The 19101-nt window shown below is 44.0% G+C and overlaps 1 protein-coding gene across 1 annotated transcript in view; it reads right to left on the bottom strand.

Annotated features, from left to right (window-relative positions):
* UBXN6 (UBX domain protein 6) overlaps window positions 1–19101 on the bottom strand; it is an 82163-nt gene that overhangs the window by 10627 nt on the left and 52435 nt on the right. Inside the window, exons 5-8 of the mRNA XM_075352601.1 lie at window positions 11810–11907; window positions 11643–11718; window positions 11367–11451; window positions 378–597 (exon numbers count right to left, since the gene is read on the bottom strand). Coding sequence (XP_075208716.1) covers window positions 378–597; window positions 11367–11451; window positions 11643–11718; window positions 11810–11907 — 479 coding nt within the window. The remainder of the gene's footprint in view (window positions 1–377; window positions 598–11366; window positions 11452–11642; window positions 11719–11809; window positions 11908–19101) is intronic.

Raw genomic sequence — 19101 nt, 5'->3', positions numbered from 1 at the left:
CTCCATTATAGTCAATAAAGTATAAAGTACGGTTTTTATACTAGAGGGTCATCCTGACTGGGTACACCTTGTCATGGAGGGATGGTTTTTATACTTTATAATCAGTGACAACAAACTAAACTAAGCTATTTAATACTGCACATTAGGTTTGGTATGGTGCTCTGTTTCTTTCACATAGCACCAATACTCCATTTCCTCAGATGGCTCAGTGAAAATCTTAGCAGCTCCTTCACCTAACAGAGGGGTCATCACTTAGGCTGCTGCAACCATCTCATATATACAGCTGCATAAGGATTGGACATCGCTTGTTAACAAAAAATGTGTGTGCTTTACTAATGGCTCCTAAAAGATCTCTCATTCACTTGCCAGCCACTGACCTTAGTTTTTGTTCTAATCGGATCTCATCCACTGACAGGTTGTAGAAGTCATCAGGTAGGTCAAACTTTGCAGCTTGAAGAGAGGGTATAAAGATTTGTGGTTGACGGTCAAGAGTGGCAATAAGAGGCTCGCCACTTAACAGAGAATCATGGTAGCTTTGCAAGTCGTTTAACCTGCCAAGTGCATCACTGCCCAATACATAGAATTCTTCTGGGAGATCTAGTAATTAGGGAAAAAAATGTACAAATATTATAAACCTGCCAAAAATCAGCATGTATATTTACTACATAATCTGTGGTCGTATTCAACTTCTTAAGAGGGTTGTCCACTACTGCACAACGTATTCTTAATAGCTCCATCTGGCAGCTGCGTTCCTCTGATGCTTGAACTGTCTCTCTCGGTGGTTAGGTGACATAAAGAGGTCATGTGACCGCTGCACCCATCCAATGGTCGCTGATCGACTGCAGCCTCCAGTATTAAGCAGAAAGTCCAATGTCACGTGACCGCTGCAGCCAATCAGCAGCTACTGATCAGAGCAGTCCATTGTGACCGAACACCGACAGCTGCAGCTGATCACTAACTGCTGTTTGGCAGCAATGGTCAGTTGAAGTAGTTCACGTCAAGAAGACACAGTGTGGAGATTAAGGGAATGGTTCCGTTCTGTAAAATAAGTATAAAGTTTTCTGTTTTGTAGTAAAGGAAAGTGTGGACAACCCATTTAAAGGAATCTGTCATCAGGTATTTCCCACCTGATCTGAGAGTAGCATAATGTAGAGACAGAGATCCTGATTCCAGCGATGTGTCACTTACTGGGCTGCTAGTGTAGTTTTCATAAAAGGGTCATTCCATGTCAAGTGATCCAAATATGAATATTTTTTTTTACCTGACGTCTTTAGATTTTTTTTTTTTTTTATAAAGTACAGTGGAACCTCGCTTAACGAGTAACCCAGTTAACGAGAATTTTGCTTAACAAGCAAAGCTTTCTGTAAATTTGTAACTCTGTTTACGAGAAAGCTTTGCTGTACGAGCAAAATTCTCACCGCACACACTTCCGGTTCTGTACATCCACCGCACTCTGACCCGCTCTTACAGTCCACACAAACACACACAAGCACGCACACACATACAGTATTATGCTCACCTTACCTTCCGTTCCATCGCCGGTCTCATGGTTCTTGTAGTTCCCAGCTACATCGCGACGAGGGAGGAATCCTCACGGCAAACTACAAGATCCAGGAGGCCGGCGATGGAACGGAAGGTAAGGTGAGCATAATATGTGTACCTTCCGTTCCATCGCTGACCTCCTGGGTCCTGTAGTTCGCCGCTCCAGGATGTGTATCGGCAAGCATGGTGACGAGGCAGGAACTTCAGCTGTCAGATGCTACTCAAAGGCAGTGCGCTGGCCAATCAGAGGCAAGCGGCTCCTGCCTTTGACGTCAGCACTCTGGGTGCGGAATTTCCGCCCTCGTCGTGATGGTTAATCGATACACAGCCCGTACTAGAGAACAGCAAGTCCCAGGAGACCGGCGATGGAACGGAAGGTAAGGTGAGCATAATGTGTGTGTGTGTGTGTGTGTGTGTGTGTGTGTGTGTGTGTGTGTGTGAGTTTGTGCATGTTTGTGCATGTGTGGAATGGCATAATAGGGGACCAGGATAGGACATTTAAAAAGTTGTGGAACGAATTATCTGCATTACAATGATTTCCTATGGGAAATCTTGATTTGCTGAACAAGTAACTTCGTTAACAAGCACAGTCCCAGAACGGATTATTCTCGTTAATCAAGGTTCCACTGTACAACTTTAGTTAATTACAAATTAAAAGTTTAGAATTTTTTTCTTCATTGGTTAATTTTTTACAGACTTTTAAAGTTTTAAAAAAGTGTGAATTTTGGGCTGGTATGGTTTTACACTGTTTATCATATCTCGAGCTAGAAGTAAGATAAAGAGGTGGGAGAGGCATCATTTTTCTCAGAACGGTACCGGTGTCACAAGACTATGTTTCTTTATATTCTGTTTTGGAGAAATTAACCCCTAAACGACCCATGACGTACTGGGTACGTCATGGATCGTGTGCGGTTAATCCCCGCCCCCTGCCGTGGGCAGGCCGCGGCAATCCGCGCACATATCAGCTGTTTTCAACAGCTGACATGTGTGCCTGCTAGTCGCGGGTGGAATCGCTTCCACCCGCAACTATTAACCCCTTACATCTCGCTGCCAAAATCTGGCAGCGAGATGTATATGCGCGCCGCCATTATCCTGACTTACCCCGCCCCCCATCGGAAGTCACGTGACATGATCACGTGACTTCCGGTGGTTGCCATGGTAGCACAGGGTCATGTGATGATGCCTGTAGCTAACATTAGTCATTTACTGTCAATGCCGGAATACAGCCGGCATTGAAAGTAAAGCAGCATATCTGCAGATCTTAGCTCTGTAGCTGTAATCTGGAGATATGGCAGAGCGATCGGATTGCTGATTGCTATAGCTCCCTAGGGGGACTAGTAAAATAAAAAAAAAGTTAATAAAAAGTTTTAAAAAATTAAAAAAATATAAAAAACCTAAAAGTTCAAATCACCCCCCTTTCACCCCATTGAAAATTAAAGGGTTAAAAAAATAAAAAATATACACATATTTGGTATTGCCGCATTCAGAAATGCCCGATCTACCAAAATAAAAAATCAATTAATCTGATTGGTAAATGGCGTAGCGGCAAAAAATTCCAAACGCCAAAATTACGTTTTTTGGTCGCCGCAAATTTTGCGCAAAATGCAATAACAGGTGATCAAAACGTAGCATCTGCACATAAATGATACAGGTAAAAACATCAGCTCGAGACGCAAAAAATAAGCCATCACTGAGCCATAGATCCTGAAAAATGAGAACGCTAAGGGTTTCAGAAAATGGTGCAAAACGTGCGTCACTTTTTTTGGACAAGCTTATGAATTTGTTTTAACCCTTTAGATAAAAGTAAACCTATACATGTTTGGTGTCTACAAACTCGCACTGACCTCAGGCATCACAGCCACACATCAGTTTTACCATATAGTGAACATGGTGAATAAAATATCCCAAAAACTATTGTGCGATCACACGTTTTTTGCAATCTTTCCGCACTTGGATTTTTTTTGCCGTTTTCCAGTACACTATATGGTAAAACTTACGGTTCCATTTAAAACTAAAATTCGTCCCGCAAAAAACAAGCTCTTATATGGCAAGATTGACGAAAAATAAAAAAGTTACGGCTCTCGGAAAAAAAAAAGAGAGGGAAACCCCCCCAAAAAACGCAAAATGCCCCGGGACCGAGGGTTAAATTCAAAATTTTTGTGCGCAATTGTAACAAAAAACGTATGTTTTAAAATTGTGAAAACTTGCATGTGTGTTACTTGAGTTCTTGGTTATATTTGTGCAGGCATCCAACTCTTCGGTAGTGTAGTCAGTGTCATGAAGTGTTCACTTCTGCTCTGGGTGGATTTACATTTAGCTTTAAGCTGCAGAATGATCTCTGAATCTGTCAGTTTTTCCTTCACCTTCTACTGTGTCACCTGCCAGATTAAAGATCTTTTTTTTTTTTTTGTAACTTTTTCTAATTTTTGTTGGCAATATCCTGGATAATGGATTCTTTTTTTTTTTTTTGCAATGGGCGATTCTTCGATGTTAGTGATTTATTCAAATACTCTATTGTTACATCAGGATTTATAAAATCTTCTGTGTTGGAAGTAATGTTCTGCCTGCAGAGTATTTTTCTCTTTTGCAACTTGCTTTCTACAACTGTCACAAATTTTCATGCCTGCATTGCTCGATGGATTTATAGGAAATATCCAATCTTGTACAGGCCTAAGACTTTTTTTTCTTGTTGTGTCCAGTTTTTTTAAAAGGATTACAGCAGCATATATTATAAAATGCTGTTCCTTGAGAAGTAGCAGCCATTGCTGTGTGAGAAAAATACAGATAATATTAAGTGAGGAAGATGGGTAATAAAGATAAAGATTTACAGTACACTTGAGATATAACTGTCACTATAAAGTCAGTATTAGGGCACACACACAGGTTTTCTGTCTGCGGATAAACGCTGCGGTTTTGGCAGCATTTTCCTACCCAATTTTCACTATACAGTGGAACCACGCTTAACAAGTAACCCAGCTAGCGAGTATTTTGCCTAACGAGCAAGGCTTTCTGTAAATTTGTAACTCTGTTTACGAGAAAGCCTTGCTGTACGAGCAAAATCCTCACCGCACACAGTTCCGTACATCCACCGCTCTCTAACCCACTCTTGCAGTCCACACAAACACACAAAAGCACGCACAAACACACAAACACGCACGCGCGCACACACACATAATATGCTCACCTTACCTTCCATTCCCTTGCCGGCTTCCTGGAACTTGCATGTATTAGTTAACCAAGGCGACCAATGCCGGACCTTCAGCTCCCAGCGCGCTGACGTCAAAGGCAGGAACCGCTTGCCTTTGAGTCGCGGCTGTCAGGGGAAGGTCCTCCCTCCACAGGATGTGTATCCGGTAACCATCGCGACATGGGAGGAACTTCCCCTGTCAGGCGCTACTCAAAGGCAGCGCGCTGGCCAATCAGAGGCAAGCGGCTCCTGCCTTTGACCTCAGCGTGCTGAGTTGCTGAAGGTACGGCATCGGTTGCCATGGTTACCCGATACACGTCTTGTAGGGGCGAACTACAAGTTCCAGGAGACCAGCGAGGGAACGGAAGGTAAGGTGAGCATAATCTGTGTGTGTTTGTGCATGTGTGGAATGGCACAATAGAGCACCAGGATAGGATATTTAACAAGTTGTGGAACGAATTGTCTGAATTGCAATGATTTCCTATGAGAAATCTTGCTTTGCTGAATGAGTAACTTGGTTAACAAGCACACTCCCAGAACGGATTGTTCTCGTTAACCAAGGTTCCACTGTATCTGCATTAGTTTTTGTAATCGCTAGTGAAAACAATGGCAGCTTTTTTTTCCTATCAATAGTGATAGATCACTGCAATAAATGCAGCATTTAACAGTTTAACAGTTGTGCAAGCAGTGATTTACTCACTCTGTGAGGGTTTCGAAAAACACTGCATGTGTTTACCCCAGTGAAATGAATGGGGGGGGGGTTCTGAACAATGATCATTCAGAATAGTGCTGTGTGTGTATTAGCTCTTAATAACAAAAGCATTAAACTATTAATATAAATTTACTCAAACTTTAAACACACCAATATTGTAGCACACAACTCCCTTGATGCCTGTGTAGAGAACGGTTTGTGCAAAAGTGACCATGTCCAGGCATGGCGTCCACATGAAAGCTCTGAAGCTCTGTGTTACTTCCATATTTTTAAATATGATCCCATTGCGATCCCAACTTGAATTTTGGTACAGATGTGGCCAGGAACATAGCAGGTACATGTGCATTTTTTAAAATTTTTAAATTAAACATTTTTTTTCGGAAATTCATTTTAAAATTTTGCGTTTGCACGGGTAAAATATTAACAAAGATAATCTTTTAAAATATCTGGTGAAAGCCTGTATAATTCTGAGTAGAACTTTGAAAATCAATTAAAAATAATATATAATATATATAAATATATATATATATATATATATATATATAATATATATTTCACATTTTGCATTCACTGACACAATATTACCAAATATCAAAATCTCAAAAGAATTAAAAATATAGAGGAAAAATCATTGGTTCACTTGACATGGAATGACCCAAAATCACTGTTTTATCAGCAGTAGATTATCATTAGAGGACTACTTGGCCAGCTGACAGGTAGTCCACAATATTAATGAGCTCTGTATAACCCCGCCCCACCCCTGAATGGCAGATTTCTGTGTACACTGTACTTGGGCAGAAAGCTGCCCATCAGTTGTGTGGTTATACACAGCTCAGCATTCAGAGAACTGATAGATCCGCAGCAGATAAAACATGTTTTATCAAAATGACAGCAAGCAGTTTAGTAAGTGACACATAATGAGAATTAATAGGAAACAGGGTCTCTGCCTCCTATATTATGCTGCTCTCAGATGGGGTGGCAAAAACCTGGTGACAGATCCTCTATAAGTGTTGTTATGATATATATTGGAATGTTTTACTTAAAAAAAAAAAACCAGACATACAATACTTTGTTATGCAATTTTTTGCCACATCATTAGAGATTCAGGTGAAAAAAATAATCTGAAGAAGTATCCAATCCTTTCAAAGTAAGTAAGGTAAGTAAACAGATACAGAACCAGGATCATCCTAATATTTGTGATCCAGGAGAGGAGTTGACAATTTACACCAGTCATTTCAGCATTATGCACCACAAATCTGCTCCATCATGTAAGGCAAACAAGTAGACATAATGCAATCAGCTTCCAACTCGTCAAACGGCTGTCCATTTTACTAAATACTCGAGATCTCCTTTAAACACCAATATAGCAAACCAAGCCAATGAAATGGAAAATGAGCTTTATTACCACATACTGTAGAATGATCCTCACATACAAATCAGACAGATGATAACCAACCATTGGCAAATACTCCAAGATATTCTCAAAAAATTACATCCCAAAATGTCATGGGATGAAATCTGGGGAAAGGGGAAGCATAAAAAACATCATAGCTCCAAGTAAATTACTGTTTGTACTAAGCCTCAAAACCAGATGGAAAGACCCAAGGCTCTAGTGTTTCTCCGACATTGCCGGTTCAGTATCTGCTCTAGATCGCCTCCGGTAAAATGATTGGAGACATATTTAAAATCAAGGTATTCCTCATCTGGGGGCCCAAGTGTGTAATCTGAGGTCATTCTGCTCTCCAGGTCGGTGGGCCATCTCCCTTTTTTGCATGTTCATTATTTTTTCCTCTTCTTCATCCAAGAGCCATAACTTTGTCTTTTCTGCCGACACACACGTATGAGGGCTTGTCTTTTGTGGAACAAGTTGTAGTTTGAATGACACCATTCATTTGATCATTCAATCTACTGGAAAATGGTAAACCAAGTTTTGAATGCAGGGGCACAGCAAAAAAAAAAAAAAAAAAAAAAAGGAAATTCTACCATTGTTTTTTCTTTTTGTGAAAATTATTTGTGAACATGATTCTCCAGGTCAGTACGATTACAGCAATACCAAGTGGTGAAAAAAAACCCACTCACTTCAGTTTCAATTTTCGGTGGAGAGAACGGTGTGAAAGCTTGTGTGATACAGCAGTGATGGCTCAGGTGTCGACACAGAGGAGATGGCTCAGATGTGGCGTCACAGCAGTGATGGCTCAGGTGTCGACACAGAGATGGCTCAGGTGTGGGGACACAGCAGTGATGGCTCAGGTGTGGGGACACAGCAGTGATGGCTCAGGTGTGGGGACACAGCAGTGATGGCTCAGGTGTGGGGACACAGCAGTGATGGCTCAGGTGTGGGGACACAGCAGTGATGGCTCAGGTGTCGACACAGATGGCTCAGATGTGGCGTCACAGCCAGGGCTGTGGAGTCGGTAAACCAAACCTTCGACTCCTACTCCTCAATTTCTCTTGCACCGACTCAGACTCCTACATAAAATTTATTGTAATACATGAACATGTGTATGTGAACATCAGACATTTAATCATTTTTATGATACAATAATCAAGATATTTAGATTAAATATATTTTATGTTCTATCTAAATATCTTGATTATTGCATCATAAAAATAATTAAATGTCTAATGTTCACATTGTACTACAATACATTTTTCACTTAAATATAAGCATTATACTAAATGTTATTATTTAGTAAAATATTCAGCACATTCTACATTGCACTCCTGTCCCCAATTTATTATATATTTTAGGAGTCGGAGTCGGTGCATTTTATACCGACTCCACCAAAATGAGCTCCGACTCCGACTCAGACTCCACAGCCCTGGTCACAGCAGTGATGGCTCAGGTGTCGACACAGAGGGGATGGCTCAGGTGTGGCGTCACAGCAGTTATGGCTCAGGTGTCGACAGAAGTCTCAGATGTGGCATCACAACACTGATTGCTCAGGTGTGGGGACACAGTAGTGATGGCTCAGGTGGCGGCACAGCAGTGGTGATAGAGAGCAGGCTCTAGGACTAGACAGAGGTTAGGAACATGAGACTGGTGCTAGCATACAATTGTAGGACTAGGCTCAGTAACGTACTGGGACTTGAGAACTAGCAACGCACTATAGGCAACATTGCTCAGGTGCCTCCTTTAAGGTAACAAATGACCTCAGGAATAGCTTCCAGGTAATGGGACGCCGGCCCTTTAAAAAAAACGGCGTGGCCAAGCGCACATCCTACGGTCACTCACTGAAGCGTTGCACATGGCCTGGAAGCAGGAGGCAATGGCAGGGCAGGAGTGGAGTGAATGCCGAACAAGAGAAAGGGAGGATGCCCTGCCAAAGCCTGGGAGTGGGACCATGTGGGTGACTAGGAGCTACAGCTTGTTTTTTTGTGGTATTTTTATTAATATTATTTGGGGTAGATATGATGTTTTAATTGCTTCTTATTACAAATTTTTATGAAGTTATAGTGGCCAAAGAAATGCTATTCTGGCGCTTCAAAATGTATTACGGGTTATGGATCAGGTTAATTAATTTTATATTTTCATAGAATAGACACCAATACTGCATATATACCGTATTTATTTTTTTATTTCTGCATTTTTAATGAGCAGAAAGGGGGTGATTCAACATTTTTGTTAATTTTTAAGAACATGTTTTTATACTTTGTTAGTAAGCTTAGGGGGCTTCAACCTGTGATCGCCTTAATGCTTACACTATTTACTGTACTACTATAGAATTACAATACACAGATATACTGCAATACTATAGTGAAAATCATGGTCTCCCACCAGCCACAGATTGTTTTTCATAGGGTAGGATTCCACTTGTGTATGACTTGTGCGAGTCTCGCATCGGTATCACCCAGCACGGCTGCACACACTCTGGACACGAGCGCCTCAGAGGCATGGAAATATATGCAGCCGACCCTCTCCTGTCAGGGGAGTGTGCGGCCGTGCTGGGTGATACCGTTTCGAGACTCGCACAAGTCATACACAAGTGGAAACGTACCCATAGGAGCACAACAGACTCCCGGCTATCATGGCAACTCATTGGTGCCCATCGAGATGATTGATAGCGGCGCTTAAAGAGGTATTCCCATCTCCAAGATCCTATCTCAATATGGAGTAGGTGTAAAAATAATAGTAATAATATTAGCAAATAACTCCAATTAGAAATGTAGAATAGTTCTCCTGATATAGTCATGACTCTTACCTCATGTGCAGGGCATTGCAGCTTAGGTATTCATGGTTACTACAACGAGCAACTAACTGACTATATGCAAGGTTGTAACCATGGATACGTAAGCTGCAATGCCCTGCACATGAGGTAAGGCTACTTTCACATTTGCGTTGAACGGTATCCGTTGCATTGCGTTGTGTGACGGATGCAACGGATGTGTTGCATATAGTGGCACAACGGATGCAACGAATGCTGCAAAACAACGCAATACAGTTTCACCGTCGGCAGACTATTGTGAACCATCAGCTGATCGCTAACAGTAGTCGGCCGCTGGGTGATCAGCTGATTACTCACAGTAGCCGGCCGCCGGGTGATCAGCTGATCGTTCGGTCACCGACAATGTGTGCGGGGGCGGGAGCGGGAGGCGGAGCCGAGCGGGGCCATGGCTGAGGACGTCAGTGCCGCGGGGACTGCATCGCTGGGGGACAGGTGTGTGTGTGTGTGTGTGTGTGTGTGTGTACGGCGTGCGGGAGGGGGCGGAGCCGAGCGGGGAAGTGTCGGCCTTCCAGCACACGTAACCAGGGTTCCTTGGTTACCCGATGTATACCCTGGTTACGGGTGCAGGGAGCCAGAGAGAGCATGCGCAGTGAAATCCAAAGGATTCCGCTGCTCAAAAAAAACGTTACATGCTGTGTTCCTTCCGCCCGACGCAGAGTCAAAATAACGACGCTGCGTCGTCCGGCGGATGCAACGCTGACACTTGCGTTACAGTGCGTCATCCATACAAGTCTATGGAGAATAGCGCAGTGCGTTAACGGACTGCGCTATTCTCCATAGTGACGGACTCCACTGAACGCAAGTGTGAAAGTACCCTAAGAGACATGGCTATATCAGAAGAACTATACTTCATTTCTAAATGGAGGTATTTGCTAATATTACGTCTCTTACATATTACGATAGAATCTTGGAGATGGAAATAACCCTTTAAATTCTTAATCTGAGCTCAGCTCCACTTGCTGCTATTAGAGGCATATCTTAGTAGTGCATTACAGCCATTGTCAGCCATCATTACAGGCTCAGTTTCTGAGCTTGCAAAGATCGGGTCCTGATATATCACTACATCATATGTTGGGAAGGAATTAAAGGTTACTCCCAACAGTTAAAGTTATCACCTAACTAAACCCCTACCCCCCTGTAAACCAGGAAAAAAAAATGTCAGAACTGCATTTTGCTTACACCATTCCATCTTCCTTAGTACTTTTTATGGTAAAATGAACAGTATCATATACAATTCATCCCACAAAAAGAAGCCCCTTGTACGGCTATGTCGAAGAGGATCTAAAAATGTTTTGGCTCTTGGAAGGAGGGGACAAGAAAACTAGAGCGCAAAAAAACACAAAAAATAAAAACAACTGCCCCGTCCTGAAAGGGTTAAACCAATATAGGCCTTACATCTAGTTCATCATAGCCTATGAACTCCCATCCATAAGATAACATTGCTTACTTGATCCTAAACTGCTGCAGATGGGAGGAAGTGTCATCCTGGAAAGCTAACTAAAGTAAATAGATGGTACACTTCTAAAGATGCATTTCAGAATACATTCTATTGTTACATGCACAGCACCACTCTCCTTTAGCGGTAACTTGATGTTGCATCTCAGCCCTATACCATTTATTTTTAAGAAGTCTTCGGTTGAGTTGTCTATGGAAAAATTTGCCAAACACAGTAATGGGATGCACTTCATAGTTGTGGTACCTTGTCCTTGTAATGCCAGCGTATTCTTCTCAAACCCAATGGCTTCAAAAAATTCATGTGCTCCTTCCAGACAAATTACCTTTTCCTAAATGAATATACACATAGAAAGTGTCACAAAGATTGATTAAAAACATCACTCAAATGTTAGGGTCTGCCTCACTGCAGGCATTGAAGCATAGCATTAGCATATAGCCCCAGTCCAAGTTGTGGGGACGGTAATTGTTGTATACCTTGCTGGTGTTAGGAAAGAGGACGACAACACTAAGAAAGTCCTACCTGAAAAACTTTATTGGATATCTTGATTTTTTGATATTTCTCATCATTAGGATTGCCAATTATGTTTTTAAGGTACCTGAAAATAGAAGTATATTGGGTAGACACTTTTGTTCATAAGTCTATCCTTATTTAATGCTCTATAATCAGGAATAGTAAGAGTGCCTTACCTTGCCATAGTTTCAACTCCTAATTTCACTTTATCTCGATCTTTGTTAAATGTGTGAATCTTCATTATGGATGCGGAAATAGGATCAGCCTCAGAAAGCTAGTGTGGATGAATCAAATAAATAAATTGCTTCTATGGCTAAATTTCACTCATAATCAACATATGAACAAAAGTGCTGGCACCCTTGAAATTGTTCCAGAAAATGAAGTATTTCTCCTAGAAAATTATTGCAATTACACGTTCTATTATTCTTGTTAATTTTCTTTGTGTGCATTAGAACTGAAAGAAAAAAAAGAAAAAAAAAAAAAAAGAAAAGGGCAAATCGGACAGAAGTTCGCACAAAACAGCAAAAATTGGCCGAACCAAATTATTGGCACCCTCAAGTTAATATTTGGTAGCACACCCTTTGGAATAAATAACCACAATCAATCACTTCCTATAACTATAAACAAGTTTCTTACATCATCGTTTAGCTGGAATTTTGCACAATTCTTCTTTTCCGTCTGTTCCAGGTCTCTCATATTTGAAGGCGTCTTCTCCCAACAGCAATTTTATGATCTCTCCACAGGTGTTCCATGAGATTTAGACACAGACTCATTGCTGACCACTTCAGAACTCTCCAGCACTTTGTTTCCATCCATTTCTGGATGCCTCTTGAAGTATGTGTGAGGTCATTGTCCTGCTGGAAGACCCATGACCTAGGATGCAAACCCAGCTTTCTTACACTGGGCACTACATTGAATCTTCAAATTTCATGATGCCTAAGGCTAAGTTTACACTTCAGTTGTTTTGCATCAGTCACAATCCGTAGCCTTGAGGAATTACGGTATCCTGCAAAATATTTTGCAGGAATCCTGTTTTTCCCCATAGACTTCTATTAGTGACGGATTGTGACTGATGATGCTGTGTTGCATCCGCTGCGTTGCGGTCAGTTGTTTTTTAACTGACCGCCGGGCGGCAGCAACGCAGCATGTAACGTTTTTTGAGCAGCGCGATCCGTAGGATTTTGCTGCGCATGCGCTCTCTGGCTCCCCGTCCCCGTAACCAGGATAAACATCGGGTAACCAAGCAATGCGCTTTGGTTAGTTACCCGATATTTACAGTGGTTACAGGTGCACGGAGCCCGCGCTAAGCTGGTATCCAAGATAAATATCGGGTAACCAAGCAAAAAGTGCTTTGCTTTTAGTTACCCGATATTTACCCTGGATACAGTGTGCAAGGAGGCTGACACTTCACCATCGGCTCCGCCCCCTCCCGCACTCCGCATGTACACACGCATGTAGACACACACACACACACACACTCACCTGTCCCCAGCCATGCAGACCGCGGCACTGACGTCCTCAGCTCCGCCCCCGAACTCCGCCCCCCAAACTCCGCCCCCAGCACACAACGAAGTCCGACAAAGAAATTCTTTTCTTTGTCACCGTTGTCATCCGTTGTACAACGCATCAGTCACATGCGTCAAGCAACGAATGTGACTGATGCAAAACAACTGAAGTGTGAACTTAGCCTTACACACAATCAAGGCACCAAGTGCCAGAGGCAGCAACACAATCCAAAACATCTTTGAACCTCCACCACATATGATTGTAGATACTGTGTTGTTTTCTTTGTAGGCCTCATTCCATTTTTAGTAAATAGTAGAATTATGTCCTTCAATAAAAATTTCTATCTTGGTTTCATCTCTCCACAAGACACTTTCGCAGTAAGATTTTGGCTTACTCACATACATTTTGGCAAACCGCAGGCTAGCTTTTTTTGTCTTTGTGCCAGCAGTAGGGTCCTCCTGGGTCTTCTGCCATAGCATGTCAATTCATTCAAATGTCGAGGGATAGTTTGTACTGACACTGATGCACCCTAAATCTGTAGGACGTCTTAAATTTCTTTGGAACTTGATTGGGGCTGCTTATCCATCATCCAGACTATCTTGCATTGTAATCCTTCATCAATTTTTCTATGCCGTCCTCATCCTTGGAGATTAGCTACAGCACCATGGGTTGTAAATTTCTTCATTATGTTGCACAGTGTGGACAAAGTAACATCAAGATCTCTGGAGATGGATTTGTAAACTTTAGATTGTTGATATTTTTCAACAATTTTGGTTCTTAAGTCCTCAGACAGTTCTCTTCTCTCTCTGTTCTCCATGATTAGTGTAGCACACACAGCCACATAATTCACAAATTGGGTCAACTTCTCCCTTTTTTTATCTGGTATCAGGTTTGATTTTCAAATTGCCCACTCTTGTTACTTGCCACAGTTGAGCTTGAAGGAGTATCACATGCTTGAAACAAAGTTGTTTATTCACAATTTTTGAAAGGTGACAATAATTATGTCAAGCCAAATTTTGGTGTTGTATGTGAAATTATTTCCGATTTTCCTTTTCTTTGTATTGTTCCAATACACACAAAAGGAAATAAAAACATGTGTATGACAAAACATGTATAATTGCAAAAATAATTTCTGGGTAAAATACTTCATTTTCTGGAACAATTTCAAAAGGTGCCAACACTTTTGGGCCATGACTCTGTATATACTGTACATACATACAGCGGGTGAAATGAGTATTAAACATATCACCAATTTTCTAAGTAAATATATTTCTAAAGGTGCTATTGATATGATATTCTCACATAGATGTCCATAAATTAAGTTATGTGTAATAATGAGAAATGACACAGTGAAAAAGTATTCAACACATGAAGATAGAGGTGCAAAAAGCTGTGAAAAGTCATGACACCAACTGAAATCTCTCAATATTAAGAAAGCAATCCTGTCACTTAGTGAAACATAATATCAGTTGGTTCAACTGATGGCCTGTAAAAAGGTGTCACACAAGAAATATCTCATGTTGGGTAAAACCAGTGAGCTGTCTCAAGACCTTCACAACCTTATTGTTGCAAACCATATGGACGGCACTAGTTAAAGAAGAATTTCTAAACCACAGAAGGTTCCAGTGAGCACTGTTTGGGTCATAATCCAGAAGTGGAAAGAATATAATCCGGCGACGACCAGGTATTCTCTGCAAGATTTCAAACAGGAGTGAAAAGAATTATCAAAAAGAGTTGTACAAAAGCCAAGAACCACCTGTGGAGGGCTACAGAAAGACCTGGAATCAGCAGGTACAATTGCTTCAAAGAAAACAATAATTAATGCTTTTAACTTCCATGGCCTGTATGCCCACTCACCACGCAAGACTCCATTACTGAGCAAAAAGCATGTTCAAGCACGTTTAGAGTTTGCTCAACAATATTTCGACAAGCCTTTGAAATACTGGGAGAATATAGTATAGTCAGATGAGACCAAAATCAAAGTCTTTGGATGTCATAATACACACTATGTTTAGAGGACGAAAAGAACTGCATACCACCCCAAAAACACCTTACCAACAGTAATGTTTGGAAGCGGAAACACATGCTATGGAGCTGTGTTTTCAGCATACGGCACTCGCAAACTTTATATAATTGAAGGCAGGATGAATAGACAAATGTTCAGTCATTCTTGATAAAAATCTGCTGCCATCTACCAGGATGATGAAGATGAAACGAGGGTGGATAATTCAGCAAGACAAGGATCTCAAACACCCAAGGAAACTCTCAATTGGTGTCAAACATGCTAGAATTGCCCAACCGATCACCTGATCTAAATCCAAAGGAAAATTTATGGAAGGAACTAAAGCTCAGAGTTCATAGAAGGAGGGCACAAAACCTTCAGGATTGGAAGAGTCTTTCTGTGGAAGAATGGGCCAAAGTCACACTGGAGCAACGCATGTGACTAGTTTCTCCATACAGGAGTTGTCTTGCAGATGCCATCCTCAACAAAGGCTTTTGAATGAAGTATTAAATACATTTCAGTAAGCGTGTTGAAAACTTTTTTCTGTCAGCTATGGACATCTATGTTTTGAGTTCCTTGTTTGTGTGGATTGGAATACTGTAGGTTGGTACCAACATCACATCTGGTGAGAATTTCATGTCAATACCACCTTTAGAAATACATTTACTTAGAAAATCAGTGACGTGCTCAATACTTATTTCACTTGCTGCTATATATATATATATATATATATATATATCTATATATATAATTGCCTTATTCTGTCTGTCTGTCTATCTGTCTGTCTATCTGTCTGTCTGTCTGTCTGTCATGCTCCGAAATTGTGTCCTTACGGTGACACAAAGCTGATTGGCCGCTGGGCTCGCCATGGCCCCGCCCCCCCACACGGATTGGCCTCTCGCCCCGGCTCTCTGCAGGCCCCGCCCCCCTCACGCAATGCACGCTCGCTGTGGCCCAACTGACACGGGGCTCCGATTCCCAGGTGAGTACACACACATCAGATCACACTCACTCTCACACTCACTCTCACACACACCTCACACATCACATCCACACATCACATCCACACATCACATCCACACATCACAACATGCTGGGATATCGCTTGCTTCTACACCGGCTCCGTCAGGATCCCGGCAGCGCCAGACATAACTTTGCGATGCTGGGATCTTAACGGAGGCCGTGAAAGCTGGTAACCATTATACACATCGGGTAACTAAGGTCCCTTAGTTACCCGATGTGTATCATAGTTACCAGTGTACACCGGCTCACACTCACTCTCATACACACCTCACACATACATCACATCGCATCCACACATCAAGGTCCTGCAGCTGCGGAAAATACATAACATAACAGCACAAACACACACACAAATCAGATCACACTCACACATACCTCACACATCACATCGCATCCAAATACTCACAACATCCTGGGATATCGCTTGCTTCTCGGCGGCGATATTGTGCTGTGAGCTTCCAGGACCTGACGGAGGATCACATGGCCAGAAGCATGTGATATCCCCGGATGTTGTGAGTATCAGCGCGTATGTGCAATATCGTCAGTGTCTGTGTGTGTGAGTGTATGCGATCGGGTGTGTGTGAGTGGATGCGATCGGGTGTGTGTGAGTGGATGCGATCGGGTGTGTGTGAGTGGATGCGATCGGTTGTGTGTGTGAGTGGATGCGATCGGGTGTGTGTGAGTGGATGCGATCGGGTGTGTGGGTGAGTGGATGCGATCGGTTGTGTGGGTGAGTGGATGCGATCGGTTGTGTGGGTGAGTGGATGCGATCGGGTGTGGGTGAGTGTCGGCAGAGGAGCACGGCGTGCTGGAGGAGGCTGGGAGCAGAGAGGCTGATCTTGGGGAAGGCTGGGAGGGGGAGGCTGATGCTGAGGGAGGCTGGAAGGAGAGAGGCTGAGCAAACGTGCTCCATCCGCCATACTGCGCACTCCCCATCGTGCTGCATCCCCCATGCTGCGCACTCCCAAACGTGGTCCATCCGCCATGCTGCGCACTCCCAAACGTGGTCCATCCGCCATGCTGCACACTCCCAAACGTGGTCCATCCGCCATGCTGCGCACTCCCAAACGTGCTCCATCCGCCATACTGCGCACTCCCAAACGTGCTCCATCCGCCATACTGCGCACTCCCCATCGTGCACCATCCGGCATGCTGCGCACTCCCAAGCGGATGGAGCATGATGGGGGGTGCGCAGCATGGCGGATGGAGCACGTTTGGGAGTGCGCAGCATGGCGGATGGAGCACGTTTGGGAGTGCGCAGCATGACGGATGGAGCACGTTTGGGAGTGCGCAGCATGACGGATGGAGCACGTTTGGGAGTGCGCAGTATGGCAGATGGAGCACGTTTGGGAGTGCGCAGTATGGCGGATGGAGCACGTTTCGGAGTGCGCAGCATGGCGGATGGAGCACGTTTGGGAGTGCGCAGCATGGCGGATGGACCACGTTTGGGAGCGCGCAGCATGGCGGATGGAGCACGTTTGGGAGTGCGCAGCATGGCGGATGGAGCACGTTTGGGAGTGCGCAGCATGGCGGATGGAGCACGTTTGGGAGTGCGCAGCATGGCGGATGGAGCACGTTTGGGAGTGCGCAGCATGCCGGATGGTGCACGATGGGGAGTGCGCAGTATGGCGGATGGAGCACGTTTGGGAGTGCGCAGCATGGCGGATGGAGCACGTTTGGGAGTGCGCAGCATGGCGGATGGACCACGTTTGGGAGTGCGCAGCATGGCGGATGGAGCACGTTTGGGAGTGCGCAGCATGGCGGATGGAGCACGTTTGGGAGTGCGCAGCATGGCGGGTGGAGCACGTTTGGGAGTGCGGAGCATGGCGGATGGAGCATGATAGGGGGTGCGCAGCATGGCGGATGGAGCACGTTTGGGAGTGCGCAGCATGGCGGATGGAGCACGTTTGGGAGTGTGCAGCATGGCGGATAGAGCACGATGGGGAGTGCGCAGCATGGCGGATGGAGCACGTTTGGGAGTGCGCAGCATGGGGGATGCAGCACGATGGGGAGTGCGCAGTATGGCGGATGGAGCACGTTTGGGAGTGCGCAGCATGGCGGATGGACCACGTTTGGGAGTGCGCAGCATGGCGGATGGAGCACGTTTGGGAGTGCGCAGCATGGGGGATGCAGCGCGATGGGGGGTGCGCAGCATGGGGGATGGAGCACGATGGGAGGTGCACACCTCCCCCCAACACACACACACACGCGCACTGCACAACACACACACACTAGGAATCACAAACAACGCCCTACACAGACACCCACACACACAGACAACGCTGCACACACAAATATACGCACATACTGCACAACACACACATTGCTCAAAACATACCTCCCCCCAAAACACACCACACACACACAAACCGCACAACACACACACACACACACAACGCTACAGACACACAGCGCTCCACAAACAACGCAACACACACAACACACATACAACACCGCTCTCACCCCCCGCGACACTCAGAACATGTACAGCGCCCTACACAAACACTTGGTAACTACACACAACAACATCTATATATACATATATATAACAAAAATCATACATGAACTACACAATACGTAAATTCTAGAATACCCGATGCGTAGAATCGGGCCACCTTCTAGTATATATATATAATTGCCTTATTCTGTCTATCTGTCTGTCTGTCATGCTCCAAAATTGTGTCCTTACGGTGACACAAAGCTGATTGGCCGCTGGGCTCGCCATGGCCCCACCCCCCCACACGGATTGGCCTCTCGCCCCGGCTCTCTGCAGGCCCCGCCCCCCTCACGCAATGCACGCTCGCTCTTGCCCAACTGACACGTAGCTCCGACTCCCAGGTGAGTACACACACACACATCAGATCACACTCACTCTCACACACACCTCACACATCACATCCACACACTCACAACATCCTGGGATATCGCTTGCTTCTA

This window comes from Anomaloglossus baeobatrachus, chromosome 1 (genome assembly GCF_048569485.1).
Source record: "Anomaloglossus baeobatrachus isolate aAnoBae1 chromosome 1, aAnoBae1.hap1, whole genome shotgun sequence".
NCBI classification, from domain to species: domain Eukaryota; kingdom Metazoa; phylum Chordata; class Amphibia; order Anura; family Aromobatidae; genus Anomaloglossus; species Anomaloglossus baeobatrachus.
This window is presented reverse-complemented; position numbering and strand designations above follow the sequence as displayed.